This window comes from Ovis aries, chromosome 2 (assembly GCF_016772045.2).
Source record: "Ovis aries strain OAR_USU_Benz2616 breed Rambouillet chromosome 2, ARS-UI_Ramb_v3.0, whole genome shotgun sequence".
Taxonomy (NCBI): Eukaryota; Metazoa; Chordata; class Mammalia; order Artiodactyla; family Bovidae; genus Ovis; species Ovis aries.
Window position 1 is genome coordinate 107,400,817 of NC_056055.1, and position 15,527 is coordinate 107,416,343.

Genomic DNA, 15,527 nt, shown 5'->3' on the forward strand with positions numbered 1-15,527 from the left:
GCGGGGGTGTGGTCTGTGACCCGGCTCGTCAAGTTGCAGTGGCGCGGAGAAGTCTGCAAAACAAGAGGCGGAGGATTGCGTTAGCGACGAACCAGTTCACGCCGGAGCCAGGGCGGCAGCGTAGCGGTCAGAAGCGGCCGCTGCGCGGAACTCTGAGGAAAATCTCTCACCAGGCAAGAGCCCGCTCCGGGCCCCGGGTGCGCGGTCGGCTGGCCTCCTTCCGTCACGGCTTGCTGGGGCGCCGCTGCTGCTGGGGGCGAGCCCCGCTGCTGGTTTCCGGGTGCGGGCCTGACGGGCCGGGCTGCGGAGGCGCGGAGCTCGGCTGGGCCCGTCTCCGGAGTCTTTGAACGCGGGGCGCGAGGCGGCAGCTGGGGACGCGGCTCGCGGCGTGGAAGCCCGGGGCTTTCCTGTCAGGAAGGGCTAGGCTGGGGCGGGCGGCAGGCCCGCGAGTGTGGCAGGGGGGAGGGCGCGGGCGTTTGGGCGGGAAGCAGCCCCGCCCGCCAGCGCTCGACCGCTCTCCCGCCAGGTGGACAGGCAGCCTCCGCCGCAGCAGCAGCATCATGGGGAAGGGCGACCCCAACAAGCCGCGGGGCAAGATGTCTTCGTACGCCTTCTTCGTGCAGACCTGCCGCGAGGAGCACAAGAAGAAGCACCCCGACTCCTCAGTCAATTTCGCAGAGTTTTCCAAGAAATGTTCCGAGAGATGGAAGGTGAGCCGGGGCGCCTGGGGGCCTCACGCGGGCGGGTGGCCGTGACTTTGAACTTCCCCTCGCGACTGACGCGCACGCCTGTTCTATTACGAGTTTGAAGTACAGGACTTAGGGTGCTTGTTTATTTTAAGGTGACTGAGGCAAAACGGTCCTTACTGAGGAAAACCGGGAGCTAAAGAGGATCACACTTTTTTGGAGACGGATACGGGTTTCGAGTCCTGCTATATATTTACTATTCTTTCTATGCTTACAGACCATGTCGGCCAAGGAAAAGTCCAAGTTCGAAGACATGGCAAAAAGTGACAAAGCTCGCTACGACAGGGAGATGAAAAATTATGTCCCTCCTAAAGGTGACAAGAAGGGAAAGAAAAAAGATCCCAACGCTCCGAAAAGGCCTCCGTAAGTGTCTTTTAAAACCAACCGAATTGCCTCCCCCCCCCTCCATTTTTTTTCATTCAAGTTATTACAACTCTGTTCCTTCCTTTCAGATCTGCCTTCTTCCTGTTTTGCTCCGAACATCGCCCAAAGATCAAAAGTGAACACCCTGGCTTATCCATTGGGGATACTGCAAAAAAACTGGGTGAAATGTGGTCTGAGCAGTCAGCCAAAGATAAACAGCCGTATGAACAGAAAGCAGCTAAGCTAAAGGAGAAATACGAAAAGGTGTGTTGTCCTCACTTTTTTTTTTTAAGCCAGTGTGAAATCCAGTAGATATTTTCTAAATCAGTATGTTAGAAATAGAAACTGTAGAAATTTGGGAGCTATATACATAGTTCTGTGTTAATGGTTTTCAGTTTTGTTTTGAAAAGGTCTAGTGAGAATTGTACACTTAGGCAACGCAAGCTAATTGAAACTTTTCTTTTGACCGAAACCAATGTCTGTAGCATTGGTAGGTTGGTGCATTCAGACTCATTTGTAGTAAAATAGGTCTCTTAGTTGAAAAGACTGGAGGGCCAAATGTTTTATGTAGATGTATCTAAGATGTGAAGTTAGGGGGTGGGGGCTGTGTGAGATTAACAGATAATGGTAGTGAAGTACTGACATCAGTCTAATACACCCCAGTAGTTAGCTTTCTAAGATCTATGGGGATCAAATGCTCTCAAAACCCGAGTTTTAGACTATCATTGGGGTTATTGGCCAATAATCGCAGATTGTTTACAACTTGGTGGTTTTCAAGGTTGGGTAATGACACCGGATGCTGATTTTATTTTTTTTAACTATTTCAGGATATTGCTGCATACCGTGCCAAGGGCAAGAGTGAAGCGGGAAAAAAGGGCCCTGGCAGGCCGACAGGCTCCAAGAAGAAAAATGAACCAGAAGATGAGGAGGAAGAGGAGGAGGAAGAAGATGAAGATGAGGAGGAGGAGGAGGAAGACGAGGAATAAATGGCTATCTTGTAATGATGTGTGTGGAGTGTGTGTGTGTGCTCAGGCAATTGTTTTGCTAAGAATGTGAATTCAAGTGCAGCTCAATATTAGCTTCAGTATAAAAACTGTACAGATTTTTGTATAGCTGATAAGATTCTTTGTAGAGAAAATACTTTTTTATAAATGCAAGTTGTGGCTTTTGAGGGGCTACTACATACAGTTAGAGTTTCAAGCTTCTGATGTTAAATGTTTCTAAATATTTAATGGTTTCTTTAATTTCTTGACTTGTGTATGGTAGCACAGCAAACTCATAGAAATTAGCATCAATAGCAACTTTTGGGTTTTCTAGAATGAGAATGTTGCGTTTTGTTTTTTTAAAAAAATTTTGTAATAAAATTATATATATTATTCCTATTGTTCTTGTCTTATATGCTAAATTAGCTTTTACTTTCATGGTCTGGAGCCATATCACTTTTTTTGTCTTTCTGCCTAATAGTTCTTAGACATGGTTGATTTAGTAAAATGTTTTGTTAAAAGTCAAACATGCCAATATTCATATTTACACAGAGTGTTCTTTAAAAATCAATTCTGGAATTTAATGAACTTTAAAAATGTATGCAGTCTTAACACACTGAGCAAGTTTTCTTCTTGACATTTATGTTCATTTGTTAGCTAACTTGTCTCTTGGGTTTTTTCTTTTTAGTTGGCATTTTAAGATTTCAAAAATCAGTGTGGTCTTAAGCCTAGAATTCTGGGTAACCAAGAAAGCTTTTGAGATGATTATTATGATTTTCCATGACTAATGAGATGAAATTCCACTAGGATTTCTATTTACAGGTGAAAGCAGTTATTAAGAAATGCTCGTTTGAGAAAGCAGTTGCTTGTATTTGAATTAGGTAAATATTTCAAATCATTATCAAGTTATTAGTGAAAGTTGGCTGTTGGCTGGAAGAGTATAGAACAAACCTATTTGTTGATAGTTTGACTGTTAAACCTGACAATCTTGGTTACCTATTCTAGTTTTTACAATAGAAACCAAAATTCTTAATACCCAACCATGGGAGCCTGGGTTGTCTATCTTATGCCATATTCAGAGTAAATATTTTAAAATTTATTTCTTACATAACTGTTAAATGGGAGGTGTAAGTTATTAGCATAATTCCCAGAGCAAATGTACTCAGGTAAAATCTTCAAACTTTTTAGTGATGGCCCTCCATTATCATATCACAGTTATTTGGGGGTCTTTGCTGATTGTAAAAACTAGTTTTATGTGTTTAAAAACTATTTCCTGGGGTAAAGTTTTCTAAAGACATACCCATATCTGGATCCCAAGTCCCCAGCTTTACCAAATAATTGCTGTGTGGACTTTGCCTCTGGGTTTATTTCTCTCCATTTGTATATGGGGTCAATATCTGCTTTGAAGTGTTCTAATGATTAAACAAGAATGTATTTACAAGTACTGTATTTACAACAGTCCTTAATGCTTAGAAAAATTACTCGTTTCTAAAATTGAAATACAGTGAAAGTCTGTTTCTTAAGGATTTCTTTAAAATTAGATCCATGAAGTAGACCTATCAGGTTCCTTGTCACTTTTTGGGATTTTGGGGGGACTACTTTCATTTTGTTTTTTAAATGAAATACATCTTAAATGTGTAAGCTAAGAATGACACACTTTTTAAAAATGAGCTGCTGCGTAATCTCAGCATTTGAGATGACTCCTCATTTGATATTTTATCTTAAGTGTTGATCAAAATTTACAACACCCTTGTTTTTAAGACTAACTGACTTCAAGGAGTGGTTATGTTGGAAAGCATGAAAATACGGGTAAGGGTCATGTTCTATTCCAGGCCAGCCAGTACTTGGCAGGGGTGTGCTTATGAAGACCATACCCCCAAAAACAAGTCATATCTTTCTATAAATGGGCTATATAGTTGGTAGTTTACAATCTTGATTTCCAATTACCGGCTTCTCCCAAGAGGCAACTCCAGGAGTAGAATGACACATCCTTCAAGAGAGATGGGAAGCACAATAGTCACAAAGGAAGCTTACTATATATGTTGTCCTGCCCCTTAATTCTCATTTCAGGTTCTTGGCTCAACAGAATTGCCACATTTCACTTAAATAGCCATCTGCATAGTACTCCACTGAATAGATCATAATTTAACCAGTTCCCTAAAGATAGTTATGTTTGAATTTTTTTGCTTTAAGAACATTGCCATGAATATCTTGTATGTACGATTTCAGAAATTTCTATAAAAAGCATATAAAAGTTTGCACATTAAAAAATGTGCTAATTATAATAGCTAAAACCTGTACTTGGTATATACTGGAACCTGCTCTCCGGCTGTTAACTTGCTGAAACTTGCCAAAATTGCTCTTCAAAGTTGTACTGAAACACACTCCACAGCAATGACTGTTTCAGAGTGCCTGTTTCCTCAGCAACGTTATCAGTCTCAAACGTCTTAATCTTTGCTATCCTGATATATAAAAAATGGTTCCTCCTATTATGAATTTAGTATATTTTTATGTTAAAGAGCCATTTGTATTTCCGATGGCCTTCTGTCTCATCGGTCTTTTTTTAGTCATTTGTGGGAAATAAGGATAATGACCCTTTGTGACATGCATTGTAAATATTGGTATTTTTTCTTTGTTGTCTTTTGACTTTATGATGCTTTTTTCATGCAAAGATTTATTTTTATGAGGCAAATTTATTCTTTAGTGGCCTTGGGAGACCTTTCCCAAAGTTATCTTTGCTTTCTTATTATTTAATTAAATCTTTGATCCGTCTGGAATTTATTTTGGTACAAGAACTGAAGTAGGGTCTCAAGTTTCTTTCCAGATGGTAGCCACTACTTTTGGTCTTCTAATCTATAAAAAAATCTGGGTTAGAAGATCCTAAGGTGCCCTATGTATTAAAGCAGTAACTGGCAAATTTGCTCAATGCAAGACAGTAGGCATTTTTGTATTCTACTTTTCAACAGAAATCATTTACTGTAAGCAGTAAACCATGTTTGTCTTAGCACAAACAGCATTATCTTAAAGCTAACTTCATTACATGCCACTAAAAATGTTGACAAAGCAGTACTGACTTTATTTCTTGGGGAATAGCAAAAGCTAAAGGACCTGTTTTGCCAATGCGTAAGATATAGTCCTTTTAAAAATAAAACATCTGTAGAAATAAGCCATTTGTGTACACATTATGCCAGAAAGAGCAGGTGATCTATAAACATTTGTAAGCATAAATGCCCAGGGTAAAGGTGACAGCTACTGTTTAGCTCAGTCCTGTTGCTAAATGGAATGTGAGTCTAAGATCCCAAATCTCCCAAAATTTTAAGTGGAACCAGAATTCTAGATTTTTAAAATGTGAAGTCTGAATTGTAAACACTGGCAGTGAATTCAAATGTTGAATTGAAAGAAAACATGTCTAGGTAAGATTCTGTCAAGGGTCACGGATTGGTTACTTCTATAAATTAGTGTATGTAAATGTAATATTAATGGTATTTACTAAGTTAGGGCTGTTGGTAAAAGTTTATGTATAGGCATCCCAGCTAAGCATTATTTTCCCAGTTGTCTAGAAACCCTCACCCTGTATGGAAACTCATCTAACTTCTTATCCTGTTGTACAGTCTCTGAAGTCTAAACGGAATGTCACTGGGCTCCTGGGCCTTTGTTCTTCAGGACTTGGCCCAACCCTCTCAACCTCATCTTGGGAGTTACCATAGCTAATAGAATACCTGCTCGGGAGCACAAATAGTATTTCACATTAAAAGGAAACAACTTTTAAGCAAAACTGCAATTCAATCATATTCATGTGTTATTCTTCAATTCTCTATTTCTGCAGTAAAGCTGAAACAGCTTATACAGAGAACAAACTAAAATACAAACCAAAAAAGTTATGAAATTAAGAGTGAGCTGATTTCAAAAAAGTGAGCTGATGAGCTTATACTGAGAATCAGATCAGTTTGAATAGGCTCAGTTTCTCTAAGTGAATTATTTTTTTAATTAAAAAGATTTTTTTTCTATTTTTTGGCTATGCCATGCAGCATGTGGGATCTTAGTTCACTGACTAGGCATCAAACCTGATCCCCCTGCAGTAGAAGCATGGAATCTTAATCACTGTGAGGTCTCAGGGATCTTTTTTCTGATCAGTTTGGTAACATCAGACTTGGTGTATAACCTTTCAGTTTCCTCAGGTGTTAAAATCAGATTTCTTTTTCTGAACATTAAATGAGGCAATACATCCAAGACACTTCTCTTGGTGGTAAGAAAAATATTAGCTAAAAGTATGCATGATAACATGTATATAAATAATATAGTTATCATAATAAAACTACCAGATTCAGTTCTGAGATTCTTAACTCTAAGTGGAGAGGAAAACTAGTTATGTGGAAAATACAATAGAAATTCCTCCCACAGAGTTCTGGGGATACTCAATATTGGAGCTATGTCCTTGACTTCAATACTAAATTTGAGTATTTGGACAAGTTATTAAACTTTTTTTTTTTTTAAGTATAGTTGATTTACAATATTGTGTTAAGTTTCAGGTGTACAGCATAGTGAATTCAGTTATTTTGCAGATCTAATTCCATTATAGGTTGTTAATAAGATATTGGGTATAATTCCCTGTGCTATATGGTAAATTCTTGTTGCTTATAAATTTTTACCTAGTTTGTTAATCCCATACCCCTAATATGTCATTTACCTCTTCCCTTTACTCTTTGGTAACCATAAATTAACCACTTATTAATCCCATATTATTTATCCACATATATTTGATCACATATTCATATGTGACTTACTGTAGTTTTAGTTGTCTTTGATTTTACAAAACATTTGTTGAATGAAGTCTTTTGGGAATTGCCGTTTTTACTCAACACTGCCCTACTGTCTTGTTTATAACCAGTTCATTCATGTTCATTGCCTTCTAACAGTCTATTGTGTAGTAATACCACAATTGATCCACTCTCCTGCTGATGGATATTTAGGTTGTCCTGGAGTTTTTGCTGTTATAAATGACACTGGTATAAAAATTGCTATACAGTTCTGGCTTTTAAGCACAGCGCCTTCCAGTGATCTTGTCCTGTAAATCCCAGTTGCCTCAGGCAGCCTCCTCAGCTGGGTTGTTTCACCAAGGCTCGAGCTCTGCTTTCCTGGATGGTAGCTGGGAAAGTTCTTCAGGCAGATGGACATGCTGAACCGGGGTTCACCCTGTGTGCTTCCTTTCTCTCACGTTATCACAGTCTGCTTTGCCTGTTACCCAGTTCCTGAAAACAGCTGCTGCATATTTTTTTGTCCAGTTGCTGCATATTTTTATGTCCTTTTAGGACAATAGCACACTGTTGAGGATGGTAACAATTACTATGCCATGGCCAGACAGGGAAGCCTATTCATCTCTTATTTTTTACGGAAAGTTTCAGTTTTGTTTTGGGCACTTAATCATTAAGACAGCTGGAGTTTATGCGCTCATATCAAAAGCCCCAGAGAAATTTCATTTAAAGATAATTGAAAGAATGTTCTTAGACGTTCTTCCAGATGCACAGTTAAATGATAAACTACATTCTATACATGCTGTGAGGTAGAGGTAACCATTTATTCCCTTGTGGATAACCATTTCAACCCCAGTGTAAGAAGCTTAAGTTATGATCTTAAACTCTTCACTTGGCAAGTGGAGGCAATGACATGTCACATATGAAAGACAGGCATACACACATACACATAGCCCTAGAGGGTCTGCAGTATAGCTGTCTTAGTTCTTTTGATTAAAGACTGATTTTAAGACTTTGAAACCAGATAACAAGAGGTACCATTTATATTACTCTGACTACATGACAGGAACTATTCTAAGCATTTCATGTATGTTAACTCATACAATCCGGATAAAAAGCCTATAAAATAGGCACTGTTATTTCCTTCATATTACTAATGGGAAAACTGAGGCATGGAGAAGCATTGATAACTTGCCATGGTAACACAAGTAATTTGCAATGAAACAGGGATGCCAGTACAGACAAGTCCACTGTATATGCTATTCATATGAGCAGATTGTAAACATTTTGTTATGAGAATTAAGGAGCCCTCATCCGACTGCTTCCCTGATGGCTAAAAGGTTAAAGCGTCTGCCTCCAATGCGGGAAACCCAGGTTCGATCCCTGGGTTGGGAAGATCCCCTGGAGAAGGAAATGGTAACCCACTCCAGTATTCTTGCCTGGAGAATCCCATGGACGGAGAAGCCTTGTAGGCTACAGTCCACGGGGTTGCAAAGAGTTGGACACGACTAAGCGACTTCACTTTCACTTTCATCCGACCGCTGCTCAGACGCCCAAGGCCTGATCAACTTACAAAACCAAAACACACCAATCACAGTTATCGGCATTCATTTCAAAATCTTAAAATTGAGACTGGCAAAGCAATTATTGAATTTAGCTTAGAAACAACCCTTCTATTAATCTCTAATCCCAGGGACAGTGCTCCTCCCAAATCATTCTCTCTTTCATCCAATTTTTTTTCAACAGATTCTATTGAGTAATAAGCATTCTCATAGGGCCCGGGACTTCTAAAAGTGCTTTCCACATGGATGAATATTCATATACCCAATTACTGGTCCATTAGCCATCTGGCTCAGGTCATGTACTTGTCATGGTCTTCCATTGAATTATAAGTGGATAAAAATAATAATAAACAAACACACAGCTTGTCCAGAAATGATGATATATAGTCCTCAGTTCAGTTCAGTCGCTCAGTCATGTCCGACTCTGCGACCCCATGAATCGCAGCATGCCAGGCCTCCCTGTCCATCACCATCTCCCGGAGTTTACTCAAACTCACATCCATCGAGTCAGTGATGCCATCCAGCCATCTCATCCTCTGTCGTCCCCTTTTCCCCCTGCCCCCAATCCCTCCCAGCATCAGAGTCTTTTTCCAGTGAGTGAACTCTTCGCATGAGGTGGCCAAAGTACGAGTTTCAGCTTTAGCATCATTCCTTCCAAAGAACGCCCAGGGCTGTATAGTCCTGCTGCTGCTGCTGCTGCTGCTGCTGCTAAGTTGCTTCAGTCGTGTCCAACTCTGTGCGACCCCATAGACGGCAGCCCACCAGGCTCCTCCATCCCTGGGATTCTCCAGGCAAGAACACTGGAGTGGGTTGCCATTTTCTTCTCCAAAGCATGAAAGTGAAAAGTGAAAGTGTAGTTGCTCAGTCATGTCCGACTCTTAGTGACCCCATAGACTGCAGCCTATCAGGCTCCTCCGCCCATGGGATTTTCCAGGCAAGAGTACTGGAGTGGGGTGCCATTGCCTTCTCCCTGTATAGTCCTAGATCCCTGTAAAAGACTGTAAAGAAATAAACGAGCTCACCTTCACTCCAGGTTGGTGCTCTATCACTTTTTCAGGCACAGCAGCTGAGAAGTGAAGCCATAACAATGGCTCAGAGAGTTTTCCAAACCAACATAGCCACTTACTGGAATGCTGGCAGTAGTACCTTCTCTTGAGGTGTCATGGGTTGTGCTGTGAGGTCCTACAGCCCATTTCTCACTTCATTTGGGAAGGCTTCCTTATCTAGTTGATCTAGAAAATTGTAGACTTTACTTAAATTTTTGGTTTTAATACACAATGGTATAGAATATACTGCCAAGAAAGATACATGTTGCTGGGGTTGTGTTTTGTATTTGGTAAGTGACTTAAAACTGCTATATATAAGCAACCAGGGGCAAAAATAAGTCTTTATGTTTTCTTCTTGGATATAAGCTCTGAGTATTCTAAGCAAATTCTAACCAACACTCAAGCATATACTCAATATATAGTTGTTGCTGTTATTCAGTCGCTAAGTTGTGTCCGACTCTCTGCAGCCCCATGGACTGCAGCATGCCAGGCTTCCCTGTCCTTCACTATTTCCCAGTGTTTGCTCAGACTCATGTCAGCTGAGTCAGTGATGCCATCCAACTAGCTCACCTTCTGTCACCCCCTTCTTCTCTTGCTCTGAATCCTTCCCAGCATCAGGGTCTTTTCTAATGAGCTGGCTCTTTGAATCAGGTGGCCAAAGTATTGGAGCTTCAGCTTCAGTATCAGTCCTTGCAATGAATATTCAGGGTTGACTTCCTTTAGGATTGACTGGTTTGATCTCCTTGCTGTCCAAGGGACTCTCAGGAGTTTTCTCCAGCACCATAGTTCTAAAGCACCAATACTACTGTATCTTGCAAACAATGTCTGTGTGTTCTCAGTCATATCTGACTCTTTGCGACCACATGGACTATAGCCCCTCCAGGCTCCTCTGTCCATGGGATTTTCCAGGCAAGAATACTGGAGTGGGTTGCCATTTCCTTCTCCAGGGCATCTTCTTGACCCAGGGATCGAACCTGCATCTTTTGCATCTCTTGCATTCATAGGTAGATTCTTCCCAGGGCCACCTGGGAAGCCCCTTATAAACAATAAAATCAAGTAATTACTTCAAACATGCAGTGTTTAGATATATATAAAAAGGATTACAAGTACTAAAAAAAAAAACCCCATGGATTAAAATACAATATTTTATTTATTTCTCACCTAAAAAACAAGCAACCCAGAATTAAGATATACATAAACTTCTCAAATTTACCCCTAATAAAATTTTGAATATTTATACAATTTCTACAGAAACATACAGTGTATCAAAATCTGCATAAATCAAATTTATAAAATGTGTAGAAATGCATAGTGATATTATCAACTTACAAAGCAAGGATATGGAATTATTTCCAAAACAGCCTACAGTAGAAAATAGTCATTATGGCAGCAGCTTCTGATGTTTTTTGTGTTTGGTAAGGTTTCTGATTTCAATATATAGAGTTCTTTTTTATAGAGTATCTTAATGAATTGCACAAAATACCCATTTAAAATTTACATGCACAGTTTCTGTGCCACTGTTCTTAGGCCTATGCATAGTTAACAAGGTTATAATCTATTCAACAAGGAAAATGCGACCTACCTGCAAACACATAAGTATTAAACACCAATTCTCTTAGTTTCTTACTTATGGTTATTTTGCAATTATATAGGCATAGAAATATATTCCTTTTTAAACATCCCTAGAGATGAATGAAAGCTCAAATGGTTGATCAGAGATCAGGAGCAAAATACAAATTGACGATTCAAAATTATAAATAAAACTCTGTTTAAGATGTTTAACTTTGACTCTCCAAATTTAAGAGCTAAGCTTGGAAGAAGCAAGTTTGTAGGCTTTTCTTTTTAAATAAATGTAGGTGCTCTTTTCTGTTTTCTTTTTTAAGCTTTAGTGAAATATATTTTTCTCTGGTAGTAGTTTGTGAATTCCTTCCATTGATCATGATAACAGGATCAGTCTCTAATTTACTTGCCATTCCCTGCCTCATTAATTTTCTTTTTATTTATTTATTTTTGCCTCTGATGGAGCATTTTAATCTTGTGGGGAATAAGAGACTATTTAGATATATTGACCACTTGCAGTATTTGGTTTTCCTCTTGTAGGTACTATCTATCTCAATAAATGTGTGAATTCAAACAAGTCTTCTCATTGGAAAAATACTAACAGAAATATACTTCCTAAAAAAAAAAAAAGAAACACTAGGGAACTAACAGATAATTGAACAGAAAGGAGTTCATATTTGTTCATGAACTGTATTTTTCAATACTTTTTTTTAAATTTAAAGACTGTGCAGTCTTTATTTCATGAAGAAATAAATGAAAGGTCCATTCACCCTTGACTATATAAATTGCACAGCTTAGGTTATAACACATAGTAGTCTTGTAAGGCTTAATCCAACACGGGTTTGGAAATTCTCACCTTGGTTAGAACAAACCTTTGATGTGTTTACAGTGGTGGTGTGTTATTTGTGTTACTCTCATTTCAAGGTTTCCAAATTGAAAAACATTAATAGTTTTCTAAAGTGACAGGTAATGGGGAAAAGCCAATCCTCAATGTCAGAGGACATTTTTTCTCAAGTTAGTAGGCCCCCCTCATGCCTTAGGAGTAGGGACTGACAGAGGGCAATGGAATGCCGACAAGTAGAGGAGTTAATGCCACACAAATCTTCCAACTCTGCAGAATAGCCCTGGATGTTCCATCTTGTCATTTCTTTTTTGAGCCATACAGCATTCAATTTCAGAGCAAATGGCAGCAAGTTAATTCAGTCCTCAGACAGGTAACGATTCCATCAATACCATCCTACAAATTGCATTCAAAGCTCCTGAAATAGTATACCAAGAAATGAAAGAGGCACTAAATGTGTTGAAATTCACCTTTCAAAAAAGCAGCATGACCGTGGAGGAAGGCCACCTTGGCTAATAACCTGTGGCAGTGCTTCAAAAAGATGTAAAATTAAATAAAGACACAACAGGTTGATAATCACCAAGTTACATAGGAAAGTCTGGTTACTCCAACCTTTTTTTTTTCAAGTGTGTTAAAAAAAAAAAAAAAATCAAACTGCCTTTCAGACCCCTGAGTGTAATCCCAAAGAAGACAACAATGCTTTTAACTCCGTTCTAAATAAAACAGAGCTAAACGCAAAGATTACCAACATCATCTTAAAACAAAACAAAAAAGATGTAAACATCTACAAAGTTTAAGGTAAAAGCAGTTTTGTAAACAGTAACTGCAGATGATCATGTTATTGTAAAAGTCACAGTTTGTCAACATCCTCAGGCCCCCACGGAGCTCTGGGTTTGGAGCTGCACAGGTGACAACAGCTGCAGCAGGTTTCAGGCGGCTTTCAGTCCTGTATAAGTTTACGCGTCAGTAGGTAGGTTACTGATTTCTTTCATTCCTTCTAAACACTATGGATGTTATTTATCTCCCACTTTTGAGTCATTTTGCTGGAGTCGCAGTCGGAGATGAATACTTGATGGAGGACCTCTGAGCGATCCAAGCACTTTCCAGAAGAAATGTGAGTCAGTCTGTGCAGGTTCTGGAAAACACAGGGAAACAGCGTTACACATGAGCTCTGTGCTATCACTGGCATTAGACAGGTCACCTCCTGGCTTTCGAAAGAAGACAATTCAAGCAAATTGGTCAGGCATGAACCAGCTTCACCCCAGACTCTGGGTTTCTCTTGTCAGTCTTCTACGTCCTTTTGTTGTTCAGGCATGATGTACTGCAGGTACCTCCAATTCAACACATGCAAACTTAAATTCATCATCTTCTCCTCCAGACCAGCTCCTCTAGTTCCTATCCAGCTAGTCCAGCTGTCCTGAGCTTAGGATAGCGCAGCTCAGGCTGCGTGCCCGCCTTCCTTCCTTAGAGTCTCCAGCTGAACACGGACATTTGCAGGGCCTTGGGCTTATACCCTTTCCCACCCCCACCACCCTTGTCTTAGTCGAGTCCTTGTCACCTGCTGGAGGTTCAATTCAGCTCTCAGAGTGCAGTCCTCAGACTAGCTAAGATTGGGTCTGTAGGGTCGAAACAATTTCCTAAGAATACAAAGACCCTAACTGCCTCTTCCACTGTATGGACATTTATACAGACAGTGCAAAAGCTATGCTGGGCCAAAGAGCTGGGGCTGTAGCATCAATCAAGGGGTCATGTTCTCCATGGCTACAGACTCACAATTAGAAAAAAAGCCAGTTTCATTTGAGAACATCCTTGATGAAGCAGTAAAACATGTTAGTTTTATTAAGTCTTGACTCTGAGGGACAGTAGGTAAGAATGGCCAGAACGTGGGCAGTTGCTGGACTTGAGGGCTGAACGAGCGCCTTTTCTTGTCATGTGACTTGAAAGGACAAATCGCAGGCAGATTACAATTATGCAAACTTGGGGCTGGGGAGAAATTTTACAGAAAATAAAGTGAGCCTGTCACTTCAAGGGGAAAAGAAAAACAATATAAAGCTGACAGTTATTTGTTGCCATTGATAAAACCCAAGTTTTCAAGCAAAAAATTGTGTTTTAGAAAACTTGTATCCATCATCAAGAATGTGACAGCACCACAAGATTTAAAGACTTTTCTGGTAAAAAGTGGTTATATTTGTGATTTCAGGGGCAGTGTATGATGAACTGTGCCATCATTTGGAAGATCCACTCAAAGTTTAAGCCACACAAGTGGGTTTAATGCAACAGAGGACGAAATGCTCACCGACAGGGATTCCAGATCCCACACTGCAAATAACTTAGGAAACTCCTGGCACTTCCCTGACGGTACAGTGGATAGGAATCTGCCTGCCAATGCAGGGGACACAGATCCCCTGATCTAGGAAGATCCCACACGTGGCGGAGCAACACCCCCTGGCAACTCCAGAAGCTCACCGCAACTCCTGAAGCCCGTGCTCTTGGGTCTGGGAGCCGCAGCTGTTTGAAGCCTGGGCACCTAGAGCCTGTGCTCCACAATGAGAAGGCCGGGCAGCACAGCTAGAGCGGAGCCCCTGCTCACAGCAACTAGAGAGAGCCTGGGCACAGCTATGGAGACCCAGCACAGCTATAAACAAATGAGTGAATAAAAAGAAACCACCACCTACACACTCGTGAAGCCCAATTCTCTGAAAAGGCTATTAAGTTACCCCTTGTTTTCAAACTGCATGTCTACCCAAGGCTGGATTTTCCTCAGATACTCAACTCGAACAACATCTCGCAGCCAACTAAATGCAGAAGCAGAGTGGGAATCCAGAGCTCTTCTATGAAACCAGACACTAAAGGCATTTGTGAGACTATAAAACAGTGCCACTCTGCCCATTGTGGTGGGGAAAATAGCTATTTTTCATTAAAAGTGTTATTTATATTAACATGTAATAGGGTTATGAGTGTTACTTTTACACGAATACGTACATCAATACTCATAACAGTTCTCAGGTTTAATTCCCAATTCAGAAACCCCATGAGCTGTAAGCTGCATAACAAATCTCCCTGGGAGTGTGTCAGCAGTTAGTAAGGATGTAAACGGGTCCAGAGGAGCAGAGTGAGAACTGCTGCCTGAACTGTCCTCCTGCTCACCAGTCCAGACTTGACAATGTTTCCAGAATTATCTTCCTGAAAGTACCCACTGTTTCCTATCACTGTGATCCTCAGCTAAGGTCGGTCACTCCCCAAAGACCATAAAAAGTTCCATGCTCTTTCCCATGGAGAACAACTCAGGGAACCAGAAAACACCCAGCTCCTAGAATTCTCTACACTAAGATGCTATGACTCTGCTCACTCGTCATCGCATTTATCCTCCACGAAAAGTCTCATCACACCTCAAGATTCCGTGCAGTGACACTTCCTACCCGAAACTCACCAGAAATAAAGCCTCCTATTAATCTCTCTTTCCTATCCTATGGCACTTTATTTCTTTAATAGCTTGTTTTTGTTTCTTATTTATTATTTTTGACTGTGCTGGGTCTTCCTTGCAGGGTGCCAGCTTTCTCGTCTCTAGTTGTGGTGAGCAGGCTTCTCACTGGGGTGGCTTCTCTTGTGGAGCCCGGGCTCTAGGGTGCATGGGGTTCAGCACTTGCTGTGTCTGGGCTCCCAGGCTCTGGAGTG

At 40.5% G+C, this 15,527-nt stretch overlaps 2 protein-coding genes and 1 long non-coding RNA gene across 4 annotated transcripts in view; 1 reads left to right on the forward strand and 2 right to left on the reverse strand.

Moving 5' to 3' along the window:
• The first annotated feature begins 57 nt into the window (after positions 1 to 57).
• Positions 58 to 2,485, forward strand: HMGB2 (high mobility group box 2). Its single transcript, XM_015093279.4, has 5 exons — positions 58 to 173; positions 527 to 710; positions 964 to 1,109; positions 1,199 to 1,373; positions 1,937 to 2,485. The coding sequence occupies exons 2-5, from the start codon at positions 561 to 563 to the stop codon at positions 2,093 to 2,095; spliced, it is 630 nt and encodes a 209-aa protein (XP_014948765.2). The 5' UTR covers positions 58 to 173; positions 527 to 560; the 3' UTR covers positions 2,096 to 2,485.
• Positions 2,486 to 5,868: 3,383 nt separating this feature from the next.
• On the reverse strand, positions 5,869 to 10,402 carry LOC132659303 (uncharacterized). Its single transcript, XR_009599570.1, has 2 exons — positions 10,022 to 10,402; positions 5,869 to 9,637 (listed from the first exon to the last, which is right to left on the reverse strand). It is a non-coding gene; the product is annotated as an uncharacterized LOC132659303 (long non-coding RNA).
• A 180-nt stretch (positions 10,403 to 10,582) lies between these two features.
• Positions 10,583 to 15,527, reverse strand: part of GALNT7 (polypeptide N-acetylgalactosaminyltransferase 7) — a 133,776-nt gene continuing 128,831 nt past the window's right edge. For both annotated transcript variants that reach the window (XM_015093280.3, XM_042243557.1), the window contains exon 12: positions 10,583 to 12,987. In XM_015093280.3, coding sequence (XP_014948766.2) covers positions 12,850 to 12,987 — 138 coding nt within the window. In that variant the 3' untranslated portion in view covers positions 10,583 to 12,849. The remainder of the gene's footprint in view (positions 12,988 to 15,527) is intronic.

Bases quoted from the DNA above. Each gene is read 5' to 3' on its own strand.
- HMGB2 (XM_015093279.4), top strand. From the start codon at position 561: ATGGGGAAGGGCGACCCCAACAAGCCGCGGGGCAAGATGTCTTCGTAC. The intron at 711-963 runs GTGAGCCGGGGC...CTATGCTTACAG, and splicing joins AATGTTCCGAGAGATGGAAG to ACCATGTCGGCCAAGGAAAA. The intron at 1,110-1,198 runs GTAAGTGTCTTT...CCTTCCTTTCAG, and splicing joins AACGCTCCGAAAAGGCCTCC to ATCTGCCTTCTTCCTGTTTT.